Source organism: Podarcis filfolensis, assembly GCF_964270895.1.
Source record: "Podarcis filfolensis genome assembly, chromosome: 4".
Classification (NCBI taxonomy): domain Eukaryota; kingdom Metazoa; phylum Chordata; class Lepidosauria; order Squamata; family Lacertidae; genus Podarcis; species Podarcis filfolensis.
The window spans coordinates 22,216,959-22,231,855 of NC_139607.1; the positions used below are offsets into that span (position 1 = coordinate 22,216,959).

The 14,897-nt window shown below is 40.7% G+C and overlaps 1 protein-coding gene across 1 annotated transcript in view; it reads left to right on the forward strand.

Annotated features, from left to right (window-relative positions):
• PCCA (propionyl-CoA carboxylase subunit alpha) overlaps positions 1-14,897 on the forward strand; it is a 223,243-nt gene that overhangs the window by 137,353 nt on the left and 70,993 nt on the right. Inside the window, exon 19 of the mRNA XM_083610671.1 lies at positions 1,866-1,968. Within this exon, the coding sequence (XP_083466797.1) occupies positions 1,866-1,968 (103 nt within the window). The remainder of the gene's footprint in view (positions 1-1,865; positions 1,969-14,897) is intronic.

Consider the following 14,897-nt stretch of genomic DNA (forward strand, 5'->3'; position numbering starts at 1 on the left):
CATTCTGGTCTTGGTAAGATATCACTCATAAGGTGCTCAACCTGCCATTTAACTTGTGTGAGATACTTGTGGGCAGGTTTATCCTGATACCATTTTTTCCTTATTCCCTAAGAATCCTGAGAATAACTTTCTTCCTTTTTTCTACAAAAGTAATTAAGAATAGAAGTGTACTCTCTAGGATTATTTGAAGTATATGTTGAGAGCAGGAAACCAATAGGCTTCTGTCATAATCAAATCACTAAGCATATGTTGAGTGATAACAGGGGCATACAATCACAGGGGAAGAACTCAAGGAGAAAAGTGGCCCAATTATGATAATGAACAGGTAGCCAAATGAAAAGGATGGGAGAGAGCACAGGGTAACAATGTGAAATTATGATTAGCGCAGTAAGCAGCTGGCAGAGCCTAACTATTGTTGTCAAATGTCTGGAACATCACGACAGAATGCAGCTTAAGGACAGTGTGAAAGGACAAACTGCTTAGTCTGTGCATTTCTACAGGGAGTTCTTGAAATGTGTAAAGGTTGCATTGGGAGACCAGCAACTGTCTAAAACTTTCTCTTTGACAGCTTGCGATATTCCTGATTTGTATTGTGGGCTGCACCTCACTAGTTGGCTTCATCTTACTTGGTGTTGTACGCTCTAAGAATTTATTCAGAGTTCGATTCTGTCCCCTGAAGTCTGCAGTTTCATTTACTCTCTAAGCTATTTCCTCCATCGGATATAGTTAGTGGGGCTGGATATGTTACAAACCTGCAACAAATAAATAAACAAGAAACAAAGGCCTTTGAAAGTGATTTCCCACCTCCTTACCTGGTAAAATTGGAATTCCACTTTATCTTAAAACTAGTGTTTTCATACAAATCCTCAGTCAGTTTAAGATTGTTTTTTTTAAAAAAAAATTAAACCCATCTTAATGCTAAAATATCAGCATTGCTGGATCAGGCCAAAGGCCCATTTAGTCCAGCATTCTGTTCTCACAGTGGCCAGCCAAAGGTCTATGGGAAGTCCACAAGCAGGAACTAATACTCAATATTTTTGTAATTACTTAGCGGGTTTATTTATTAGATCCCTTTCCATGGGTATGCTCAACAGCTAACAAGATTAAAACATACCTAAAGTATCTACAGCAGGTCAGTACAAAATCATCTTTCATATGACGATTCTTAAACTTTCATTGAGAGCTTCATTTGTCTCTTTATGCTGTCAGTTAAGTCTTCTAGTGATGGCATCAGTGATGAATAAAGAAGGGCTGGTTTTTTAAATAATGTCCTTCCTTGACTGTTAAAACATTTTCAAGATCTGAGCAGAGATCTTGCTACCTGAAATACTTCAAACTGGTGATCTAGTATTATTATGGATGCAAAGCATGTGCTCTATCACTTATGCCTTTCCTTATGATGCTCTTGCAGCTAAGGTTACATGTGGCTATAAATCAAATTTTCATCATAGTTCAGCTACATGACTCCCTCCAAAGTTGTAACCTGAAATGTCATGGTTCTAACATTTGTAAAAGGCTGTTACTAAAAGCAAGCTATATTGCCAGGAAGCCATGTGTAGAGTGCAGAGACCTGTCTGCGTCAGGAAAATAACATGTTTGGAAGTCGGCTGCAAAAATTTTGGGGGTTGTTTTGTGTCTATGGGATATTTTTACAATATTGTTTTGCTAGGTGTTGTAAGCTGCCTTATGGGAGAGGCGGAATAAATAAACCAAAGCATCTGAAAAATTTATATGCATATAGTATATGATCCAAGTCATAGTTATTTTTTTTTAAAATCTTGTGATAAAAACCATGGAGAGAGCCAGTGATGAAACATGGGTTGAGGATGTTTAAAGTACTCTTATTCATCTTTCTGTTGCTTTAGGGTTTCTATTGTTCCACCTGATGCTAACAACTGGGAGCTATCAATCCAGCTGGGGGAAACAACTCACTCGGTTATAGCTTCATGTCAAGGGTCTACATTCTTGGTAAGCCATTGTTCTCTTTTCACAAGCAGTCAAGATTTTATTGTTATTGTTTTATTGTTATTTGCCCCAAAACTAGAAGCTGAAATCCTTATTTATTTGCACACACTTCATAATGATGATAAGATGATTCTTAGCAATATGATGGTAATAAAAACGGGAAATTACTATCAGAACTCTCTAAAAATTATTACTGAATTATTGCCACATAATAAAAGCAGTCCATACACCAAGTTATTCTGTTTCAAACACTGGAATTCTTGCTGTTTGGTGAAGACCAGTGGCTAAAGGCACATACCTGATGTAAGGCCTGATGTTAGATTTGGTAACACTGCAGTAGCATTTTTTTTAGAAGATTTTGAAACTGACGTCATTGAAAACAAGGTAAGTATGCACTCCAAGAAAGATGCACAAGTGGTCAGTCTCTGAGCTGTGTGCTAACACTTCATATTATTCAACAGGCTTAAGGCTAGAATATGGCACAATGGAGAAAGTGTGTGTTTGTGTGTTTTTTGCCTGGAAATGTCTGAGAACTGAAAATTCCTGCTGACGAATTTTCACAGCCCATTTGGGTGACCTTTCTATTCTAACTTGCTATTTTATGTAAGGGCAGGCCAGATTTTATGCTGTTCTTTCACACTGTATGTTGTGATAAAAGCCCATTTTGAATGCAACACTAAGCCAAACTAGCATAAACAAGCAAATTTGTGGGTTCCTAGAGTCAAGATTTTGATCACTTTGCTTCTACGCCAGTCTTCCTGCTGCCACGTTGCTGTAAGCTAAGCCATGGTTTGGCTCATCATTACATCTGAACCCAGGCTCATGGCTTATCTCCCCCAGAAAGACCATGAGCAGCAAGACATAGAACAAACCTTGGCTACCAGTTTTGTGTGGAGAAAGATAAATCATGAGCCCAGTTTGAACATAATGCTGAACCAAACCATGGCTTTACTTGCTGCAGCATTGCAGTAGGATGGGAGGCTAAGGAAAGTGAACACGATCTCCCTGGGAAGCTGCACATTTGCACCTTCATGCTAAGCCATGGCTTGGTTTCGCATTATGTATGAACTAGGTCATTATGTATGAACTAGGAGGGCCTTCCTCTGGACCAAGAGGCAGGGCCTAATCTTTGCTGATTTTTTTTTAAGACACTAGACTCTTCATGTCTTCAGATCAGTCCTTCCCAGCATGCAATAGATAAGGTTTAAGCAAAAAGTTTGGGGCAAGGCAAGCTGGCTTCTTCCTTCTCTCCTTTTCCTGCAGCAGTCCCATTTGGTCTCCCCTCCCCTTCTCTTTTCTTCTCTTGGCCACGTACAGTATTGTACTGGTTTCAATATACAAAAGAAGAAAAGAGAAATTACAAAAGGACTCGGCTGTAAATCCCCTAGTGTTGGCGCTGACCTTTAAAGCCCTAAAAGGCCTCGGTCCAGTATATCTGAAGGAGCGTCTCTACCCCCATTGTTCTACCCGGACACTGAGGTCCAGTGCCAAGGGCCTTCTGGCGGTTCCCTCGCTACGAGAAGCCAAGTTACAGGGAACCAGACAGAGGGCCTTCTCGGTAGTGGCACCCGCCCTGTGGAACGCCCTCCCACCAGATGTCAAAGAGAAAAATAACTACCAAACTTTTAGAAGACATCTAAAGGCAGCCCTGTTTAGGGAAACTTTTAATGTTTAATAGGTTATTGTATTTTAGTGTTTTGTTGGAAGCCGCCCAGAGTGGCTGGAGAAACCCAGCCAGATGGGCGGGGTATAAATAATAAATAATAAATTTTTATTATTTTTATTATTATTATTATTATTATTATTATTATTATTATTATTATTATTCCTCTTGACGTGGAAGGGCACTTAACTGCTCCATATGGGGAGGTGCTCCACCTTGTTGCTTCTAAGCTGCAAGTGGTTGGTTTTTTTTACCCACTCTAATGTTTCTGGAGAGAACCTTGCAGAGAACAATGGAACTCACGTTGTCTAGACACCTTGAAAGAATAACAGTACCATAAAGATCTTAGCAGTGACCATATTTCTCCATGGTGGAATGCTTTTGTGGAGCAAAATAATGTTAAATTTATTGTAAAGCTAATAGGTAGAGGCTAGAAGAATTTAGAAGTATAAACAATGGCGAATCTACATACAATAGCCCAGTATTGTAAAACGTTGAATCTATCTAATTCACCGCTCTATAATTTTCCTGCCACCGAGAGGAGGAATGTTCAGCGAGGAATAAAGGAGTAAAAGATAATTGTGCTATCTTTCCATAGATGCATCCTTTTCTCTTTCTCAGTATTTATTTGGTTTACTTCTCTCTCTGCTGTGAATGTCTGAATTGGGAAACTGGAAAGCATGCTCGTTTTGGTATCCTCCTGATATTTAACGTCTTGGTGATAAAGGGTTAGAGATGGCTAGCTCCACACATCCTGTTTCCAGCCACTTGAATGCCAAGTATTCTTAACTCAGGCTACTTCTTTTAAACTGGGGCCGTTGCCTTTCTCAAAGCTGGCAAACACACCAGATGTGTTCTGGAATGGAATTAAGAACGAGTTCTCCAATGAGTTCACTTCCACAAAAGCTTACTTTTACAAAATAAACTTGAAAAATAAACAGTAATAAACATTAGAAAATAATTCCATGGGCTTTCTTGACATGCATGTTAACAATTCTCTGTATATTTTAATGAACACTTCAAAGTTGTTAATGATGTCTTCAAATAGTTTTGTAATTAAGCTGAACACCTCTTCCTTACTTGGCACCTGTATTTTCCCTATTTACATAAATGTGTTCATGGCTCCAGCAATACTCAGTGCTTTGCAGAATTTGCTTTGCATAAATATTTATAGTGTTGTGGAATATTTTCTATTTAATCAACTTACTGTCCCTTCTCATCTTTCATGCTTACCATTTTGTTTTGGAATCTTATGTCCTCTTGTGTTGGGGTGATGACCTTTTTTGACCAGTATACATTCCAGCCATATTCTTGGTCCCCTCCCCCTACTCTCCCGCTGCCCTTTTAAAAATGAATGGAAACCTAACCTCTTTGATCTAGGTCTCCCTGTTCACATTAAGGAGACACATGGATGCAAGAAGCAGATTCCACTGAGCTGTGTAGAAAGCTAAGGCTATAGGTGGAGCCAACCCTGTCTGTATGCAAAGCTTTGTATTTTCAGCAGCCGCTATCCTTGAGAATCCTTGCCAGTATTGCCGCTGCCTCAATCTTTCCTGCGTACCTGAATGGAGGCACACAAAAATGTGGTGGAGGAGAGGCATTTGGTGTAGAAAGCTGCTATATATTATACAACAGATGATTGGCATTGCACAGGAATGCTATATTTGGAATACTGCATACAGTTCTGGTTGCCCCATCTCGTAAAAGAATACTGTAGAGCTAGAAAAGATGCAGGAAATGGAAATTAGAACCATGAAAGCACAATGTCTACAGTAAAAGGGTGAAGCATTAGGGATTTTAAGGTTTGGTGGAGGGAAGGTAAATTAGTGGGGCATGACAGGGGTTTTCATAGTTACGAATGTTTTGGATAAAGCAATTAGAGACTTGCTTCCCTATCTTAGACCTTTTAAGCCTGGGATAGTATGGGATCATTGCCTTAAAGAAGGAGTGGGTAACCTGTGGCCCTTGAGTTTTTGCTGATAGGAGTCCAGCAACATCTGGAGAGTGGCAGTGATTGCCCACCCCAAAGAATCTAGCTTCAGCATACCCAAAAGACTGCCCACTTACGTAAGGAACCCACCTGGTAGCTGAGATGAAAGCCCTTCTCCAGGTGTATTGCCAGCACAGAGCAGGTAGATAGTGATGGCAGAACATTCTTCTATGTTTCATTCCCAACTATGGAGCTTCCCAAGGGAGATTACCCTGACACCTTTGCTGTTACCTTTTATGTGTCAAGCAAAATCTTCCCTATTCATTCAGACCTTGAATAAATTAACCACCGCACTTTATTTTCTTTGGATCCCCACACCTCAAATATATATATTTAACTGTTTCCACATGAAGTCTTTTCCTGCTCCTTCTGGCTGTAAAATTGTTTACCTGCCCTGTAAGAGGTCCCGCGTATTTCAGTCGATCAATGTTTCTCAGAGATACGCTAACATAGCTTGAAATTTGGATGTGTACACTTTTATATTAATGGCAGATAAAATAACATTCAAAATACATTTCCACAAATTAAAGTCACCTTTCAAATGAAACATGCATTTTCATCATGCATGATGACATCAGCATAGACAGATAATGGCCATTGCGCACCTGATACATCAAACATTGCACGTAGAGCTGAAGTTATCCCTAACTCAGTGCTTTTCAGTTGAGGCTTTAGACATTCAGCAACAAATGAGTGATAAATCATAATGGGACAAGACTGCATGAGGAACATGTTTGGGTCAGGTTTTAGAAATCACACCCCCCTTCATTTTCAGCCATACCAATGTTTCAGCTAACTTGGGAATTTGGTCAAAAGACCAATTATACAAATGAACCCATTTTTTTCTTGCTGGATCCACTCATGCTGGCCTTCTGTTCATAGCTTTGAAACTACATGTGGGTGCAAGTGAGTGAGTATGTGTGGCCACATTGTGTTGTTGTTTTTGTGGTACAGGGATCTGCTTTCAAGTTACTGAACAGCAACAGCGTCAGTGTGTGTGTGTGTGTGTGTGTGTGAGAGAGAGAGAGAGAGAGAGAGAGAGAGAGAGAGAGAGAAAGAGAGAGAGAGAAATCAATATTGTGTGATAATTGGGATCAGCAAGACATATGTAGTTGACTTCCCTTGGTTGTCTGGAAGTGAGATGGCAGAGGGCAGCAATGGCTACCATGCTTTCTCTAATTTTGTGTTATTCCACACTCCTATAGCAGCCATTTTGTGACTGGTGCCCACAGTACTTTCTCAAAACATGTCTGCTGGTCAAAAAAGGAATGTTTTGTGCTAGCTTCTGACTACAATATGATTTATAATAATCCCATAGCATGCTGCTACAGAGGCTTCTTCTTTCCTCTTCTGCGTGCAGTCCTTGAACACCATCTGACGGTGGAGAACAGGGAATAATGCAGGTACCTATTATGCAAAGTGACATTAAGGTCCTGTTTGCACATCACGTAAAGGAGAAACGTTTGTGTTTGAACCAAGGGTTGTGATTTGATTTGTTCCACTCCAAACAAGCTATGATCTGTAACCTAGGTTCGTTTTTGGTTTAGTGATTGTGGTTGGTTTGAATAAAAGAAGCCAGAGTCCCCACTTTGGATGTAATGTCAGACTAGGTGGATAGTTTGTTTCTTTGGCACACTAGCAGGGAGGAACAAAGCGGCCAAGATCAACAGGTTTACCGAAAATCCATTAACTATTGTTTACCATAGTGAACTGGACCACTGTCTGGTGAATAGAAAGAATCGCAGTTGCCAGGGTGTGGCTGGGGGCGGCGGTGAGTGGAGGCTGGGATACAAAATGAACGCTCTAGGCACAATCCATTTAGAAAACATTCTGCACAAACTTTGCTGAAATTAATGGGAGCAGCACATAGGCGTATGAGGTGGATTGAGACCATTTATTTTTAAGACCGACAAGATAACTGTGAGCTCCTTTTGCTGGCATAGCAGCAGTAGTTACCTTTATCAGCATGTTGAGTGCTGTATGGAGAGGCTAGACATGAATCAACAGAAATAGTAGTTAGCTCTGCGTGTCCTGGTTGCTGCCACTTCATTTTTAGCTGATTTATTTGATTTGAGCACATGCAATGTGCTGGATTACTTCCTTTTGCATCAGCACCTCTGAAATTCAGGCTTAGTGGGGAGATTTCTAGGATGCTGCCCAGGCTTGCTTTCTTCCCTCCAAATTTCATTGCCTTTCTCAGGGCAAGACAGGCTTATTAACATGACTTTAATATGGCTCTTAATGCTCTACAAGAAAAAAGAAAAGAAAATAATGCTGCTGTAGTGGCTAGATGTGACTAACTGTTTTGATGTAGTCTTTTCAAAAGACTAGACCAGAGCTTCCCTTTTTGAAATGTGTAAAGCAGTATAGACACAGCTTCTCAGATGGATCTAATTAGTCCTTCATAGGGGCTGGATGTCCGTTTGTTGCAGCTGAATTCTCATTTCACTCACCCATAACTAGAAACACCTCGCTTCAAACACATTTCTTCAAAGAAAGAAGGGTTTAGGGTTCCATGTTTTACTGCTTTTTGATGTCTGTTTCCCTTTAACAGAGAAGACCTTATGTTTATACAACTGTTGTTATTAAGGAAACATAGCTTTGTTCAGAAGAATTCATTTTGTATCCGTATTTGACTGTTTGTAAGAGTGGAAGATCTTGCTACTCTAGACTGTGCGGGTAAGCTTACATGTCCCTCATACAATAAGCTCATTTACTAGAAAGACAAGTCGTCTTACAGTATCTGGATGAGAAGAAAGATTAAACAGTGCAGATTTTAGGGCTTATAAAACTTGAAGAAGCAGTATTTTTAAACGTAATTTTAGTATTGCTATTCATTAAAGGTGAGATCTCTACCCAGTAGGCAATATGAACATTTGAAACTACCTTGTTTCTAGTCCGATCTAATCTAATATTATAGCTTCAGATCTCTAGAGCCTCTAGGGTCTTTCCCACCCACCCTGTCACGTAGAAGTCACTGAGTATTGTACCTGGGACCTTCTGAATACTAAGCATGTGCTCTCACACGATGCTCTATAGCCTCCTTTCTCATAGTTCTAAGTTTTGTGTTGGTGGAGCTTTTAAGATCCAAAGTGTATGTGATGGTGGCAGACTGGTGTTGTTGAACATCCATCTACCTTGTTCATGGGCAAAGGAAGGTGAGGTGGGGTGGAATGTAAATGAAAGGAGAAAAGAGTGTCCATGGCCTGGAGGTACTGAAACTTCCCACCTCTCAACTTCCGTGGACTATCTCCCAATGTCTTCTAACCTCAGCTGGGCAGGTGCGAACATGGGGGAAGGGTCAGATTCCCTGTCCCTTGTGGTTCCTCAGTTGCTCCTTGCTCATCAACACTTTCCGTGCAAGTGTGGAAGATCTGCATTTAAAGTTTTTCTGGTCTAGTACCATAGCATAGTTTGGCTTGAATGTCAGGATGTGTATCAAGATTTGTGCCCATTTTTATCCCAGGATTCCTTGGTTTCCCAACAGAAGTTCACCCGTTTTGCCACAACAGTGGTACCTCGGGTTAAGTACTTAATCGTTTCGGAGGTCCGTTCTTAACCTGAAACTGTTCTTAACCTGAAGCACCACTTTAGCTAATGGGGCCTCCTGCTGCCGCCGTGCTGCCGGAGCACGATTTGTGTTCTCATCCTGAAGCAAAGTTAACCTGAGGTACTATTTCTGGGTTAGCGGAGTCTGTAACCTGAAGCATACGTAACCTGAAGCGTACCACAAGGTACCACTGTAATTGAAGTCTAATGCTTCTGGGTACTAAACGTAAGAAGAAGAAAAATTCTGAAAATTACGGAAAATCTGGTATTCCATAATATAATCTAATATTTGGTATGACATTGTGCCTCCTTGTTTTTCATTAGGCACAGTGTAAAATAAAATGAAATGATTTTACAGGAGCATTTCTGAAATTCTCTTTTTAGTCTTTTTCAATACTAGAAACATCACTTTTCTTTGGGACATCAAAGCTCATTCTCTTAAAATAATATCCGCTTCATGAGTCGAACACCTTCTGGTTCACACAAAGAACTACAAAGCTAAAATACAGTCACATGTCCACACTTTGTTTTAAAAGAAGCCTTCCTTTAGCAGAAGCATTCTTCAACCTTGCTAACTCATATAGCTAATGTGAGAGAACAGGAAATGGTGCAGCAACCGCCTTCACTTGCCAAATATAAAGGAGCATAAGGAGAGCCCTTGGAAGAGCTCTACTGGATCCGATTAATGGTGCATCTAATCTTCAACATGACCTCGTCAGCCAGATGTTTCCAGGAACACAATGAAGACACCCCCATTGTTTCCCCCCAGCAACCAGTAATTTTCAAGCATCTCTCTAATAATTTTATTCATGTTTTTGTACACAGCCCTGGACTCTTCTGAGAAACATTTTAAATAAAATAAGAACGATCCATCAGTTCTTTAGGACTGAAGAGTTGGTCTTGCCTTCTTTCTGCCTCATCCAAGGAGAAAGAATGGCGCTTTGTGGATGTTAGAAGAGTTGTCAGTTTTCTGTTTTGGAGAAGAAAACACACTTGAATCTTGTTAAGTGCAGAAGAAGAGCACTGCTAGATTATGCCAATGGCCCAACTAGACCAGCATCCTGTCCTCACAATAGCCAACAGGTTGCCCCTGTGAATCCTGTAAACAGGAGCTGAGTGCAACTGCACACTTTTTGCTTCTGATTCCTAGCAACCGGCGTTTAGAAGCATAATGCTTCTGACAGTGGAGAGAGAACATAACCATCATGCCTAATAGCCACTGATTGCATATCTGATGGCCAGCTTTCTTGGAGTTCCAGGGTTTCCACTTCCACAGTGATTAATTGGATGAGTGATTGGATTAGTTTGGCTTATTAGTACCAGGGTCATTTCCCACCAAAAGACATTACAATTCATTCCTCGAGGAGTTCTGCTGCTTCCACAGCTTTAGGACAAGCAGTTCTCTGAAGATCGGCGCATACATTCATTAGCACCATTGTCTTCTCTAATGCAGCCTTTGGTTAATGTGTTTTCCAAAAAGCAAAGACCACACCGGGCTGGAATCACTGGGGAAAGGAAATTGAACTTAGCATAGTATTTTAATTCTGGGTGGGGAAAGTCTTTCCATCTCACTCATGCTATACTATGTATGTATGTTAAAGTTAGTCTGTGATCACTGTGGAGTTTAGGAAGGGGGTCTGAACCCAGAAACCTGGTATTGCTGATGTAAGCACATACACACAGAACAGGCAGCAGCTACACACCCGAAGAAACCCACACATAAACCCACATGCCTGCCCCCTGCACGCGCGCACGCACGCGCGCCGCACACACACACACGGGTTGCAGATAATGAACAAGGGAAGGGACAGCTATCCTGGTACTAGGATACAGTTTCTCACTCTTCCCACACACAAATCATCACCTGGTGAGCCACGCAAGGGAGTGCTCTGTATCCTGATCTTGGTGCCAGGATGGGCAGAGAGGCTTCAACATTGCGGCCCCACCCCAATGATAAAGATGATCTGGTGGGTGGGCGCAAGCAGCGGTCTCTGTCCCAATCCTGTATGTGTCCCCCACCCCCCCCCCCGGAAGTTATTGCCAAGCACTTTGAAAGTGCTCCCACAGTGAGGAAGCAGCATTGAATAGTATTGGTAAAAAGTTAAACTTGCCACTGCCAAATTGCCAAGGGGGTGGAGTCTTGAATAGGTCACAAAAATCTCTTGAAGGGCTAAATATGTCCCACAGGTCAGATACCCCAGACTTATACCATTGGGGTTTTTTTGTATTTTATTTATACTTCTTTTAAAGCTTGGGAGCTTTCTTCCAGGCTGTAATTGGGATGCCTTTTTGCCTTGTTACAAACTAATCTGTTTACTCTTATTAATCATGTAAAAGATGTATCCTTATTTGATTTTTGATTATGTTCTGCCCAGCTGTATGTCACATACAGAGTGGCCAAGTTTCTTAGCTGCACAGAAGCTTAAGAAGGCACATTGATGAAAACGGGGCAAACTGTAAAGTGATTTATGTGAATTAATTATTGCAGTATTACAGCTTCCCTATATATAGTTAAGGGACGCGGGTGGCGCTGTGGGTTAAACCACAGAGCCTAGGGCTTGCCGATCAGAAGGTCGGCGGTTCGATTCCCCGCGACGAGGTGAACTCCCATTGTTCAGTCCCTGCTCCTGCCAACCTAGCAGTTCGAAAGCACGTCAAAGTGCAAGTAGATAAATAGGTACCACTCCGGTGGGAAGGTAAACGGTGTTTCCGTGTGTTGCTCTGGTTCGCCAGAAGCGGCTTAGTCATGCTGGCCACACGACCCAGAAGCTGTCTGTGGACAAAGGCTGGCTCCCTCAGCCTATAGAGCGAGATGAGCGCGCAACCCCAGAGTCGGTCGTGACTGGACCTAATGGTCAGGGGACCCTCTACCTTTATATATAGTTATTCAGCAAATAGCAGTAGTGAGTTTTTTCATGGTAGCTTTGTATGTTCGCTGCTGATTGCACAGTAAAACTTGATTTTCTGTGAAACAAGTGAATGTATGCAGCCTAGCTATACTATGCATGTTAAAGTCAGTCTGTGATAACTGTGGAGTTTAGGAAGGGGGTCTGAACCCAGAAACCTGGTATTGCTGATATAAGCACATACTCTTACCTGAGTAAAAGTTTGATGTATTCACTTTTTAAGAGCAGCATATACTGTACCAAATTTGTGCTGCACCCATGGTCTTCTGCATCTTAGGCAATATTTTTTAGGATTGTCAACCTTAGTGAAAATTGCAAGTGAGCATTGCCGATCAGATCTAGCACTCAAAGCAATTTAATCCAGCCCCAGCATATGTAGCAGAGTTTTCTTTAAGGTATGGTCAAATAAATTGCTTTTAATGTTATTTCTCTCTGGATTTTGTATGTAACGGCCCAGCTGTTTCATAAATGTAAAGTCCTTAAATGTGATGGGCAACATGTCTATTACAGAGTTTAACAATCCATGAGCAATTTGGTCGTATGGCAGAAATGTTCTTTTAGCTCTCAGACTATTGTTGGAACAATAGAATATCTTCTAGAACTACAAGAGTTGTCTGCCCTTGATCTATATTGGTCTCAAATGTCATTTGGCAATGAGAAACTCAGATCAGTTCTTCGTGAGCAAAATAAATCACTTTTTTTCACTTTTTTCACTTTTTTCTACAAATCACCAGCAGTTCAGTGCAGTGTCCTGGGAGTTTTCCATTTAAAAAGAAGAAATAAGTAGTGAAAATAGCATACCCTTGACTTACCAGAGAGCATTACTATTACAAAGAAAATAATAATGAGTTGTCAGCAGCCAGTGTGATTGCATTTGCTGTTTTGGAGAAATATTAAATGAGAAGTATTACCTACAAACAAAGCATTTTAAGAGAGCTTCAGCTACATCAATGTAGAAACAAAACAAAAACAGGATATAGTTTGTAGATGGTTTCACCCTGTGATATACCCTGAATATTCATCATTATCCAGAAGCAGGTAGGAACAGAGTAGTGAGTCAATAAAATATTGCTCTGAAACATTAAATATAACATTATAGCTGGCAATTCTTTATCGGGATGAATTGATAGCAAAAAAGTAACTAATAGGCTAGATCAAAAGAAGTGTCAGGAATTAATGTAGAGAAGAAGAAAGCAAAAGAGACAAATAATAGAGTAGGTGGTAAGTGGAGGATTAGCATAAGTATAAGGAGTAATTTTTTCTGGGTCAGATGAAAAGAAATAGAGAATAAGTGTTATACGAGGTGTAGGGAGTAGCTTCAGGATTAAAATGACACCTATTTAAGGGTCATACAAAATCCAGGAGATGGGCATGATTTGTGTTATCTGTCATTATCTGTAGACCTTCTTAATAGTTCTACTGAAATAGTAGCACTAAAATTTGCCTAATGGGCTCTTAAAACATATTTCAGCACTGTTTGTTAGGAATGATTCAACTTCTTTTTTCTTCTTGTGGTAACCCTGTAAAGTTTGCTATAATTTCTATTTAACCAATGGAGGCTTAAGAATCACATTGACCATTGTCACCAAGAGTATGTTTTTTGATGGCAGACATTTGAACTGGAGTGTCCTGTGTCCGTATTCTTCATTTTGTTTGCATAATGCTTCCTGTGTACTTGTTGTTGTTTAGTTGTTTAGTCATTTAGTCGTGTCCGACTCTTCGTGACCCCATGGACCAGAGCACGCCAGGCACTCCTGTCTTCCACTGCCTCCCGCAGTTTGGTCAAACTCATGCTGGTAGCCTTGAGAACACTATCCAGCCATCTCGTCCTCTGTCGTCCCCTTCTCCTTGTGCCCTCCATCTTTCCCAGCATCATGGTCTTTTCCAGGGAGTCTTCTCTTCTCATCTGATGGTGGCCAAAGTATTGGAGCCTCAGTTTCAGGATCTGTCCTTCCAGTGAGCACTCAGGGCTGATTTCCTTCAGAATGGAGAGGTTTGATCTTCTTGCAGTCTCAAGAGTCTCCTCCAGCACCATAATTCAAAAGCATCAATTCTTCGGCAGTCGGCCTTCTTTATGGTCCAGCTCTCACTTCCATACATCACTACTGGGAAAACCATAGTTTTAACTATACGGACCTTTGTTAGCAATGTGATGTCTCTGCTTTTTAAGATGTTAGCAATGTGATGTCTCTGCTTTTTAAGATGCTGTCTAGGTTTATTATTGCTTCTGTGTACTTACTAGAATTAAATGCATTGTGCCTATTGACTCTGTTTGGTTGCAAGTCTCCTCGGTGAGATAGAGTAGTGGAGGGGGAAAAATTCAGACTGAAAGTACATTAAAAGCAGAGGAACACTTCTCATTTAGTAACTAGCTTCATCTGGAAACATTAATCTATAAGCAAAAAGCAGCATTCAGTTTAGAGCTGTGACATATGGTTTAGAAAATGTAAAGTAGCAAAACCAAAGAAATGCAAGTGAGCAATTCCTGGGATCTGTTGCCAGAACAGTAGTCTTATTTTTGTGCTTCCACTTGATGCACTGAAAGGAACTGAGATTTTTGCAAAAGTGAGAGGGCACCAGCCTAGAAACACGGAAATAAAGCAGATGTTCTTATTTTGAAGTTCTGGAAACGGGATCCTACAAAATTATTGCTACACTTTATATCAGAGAATTGCACTGTTATAGGGATTGTCTGGAAGTGCTACATTTGCCACCGTCAGTTACTTGGGTAAAAGAGTGGTATATAAGTATGAATATGACTGAGATCCAAAGAGCTTCTTGGGATATATAAAGGCTTTTAAATTCTAGTGAAGTTTTTGACTTC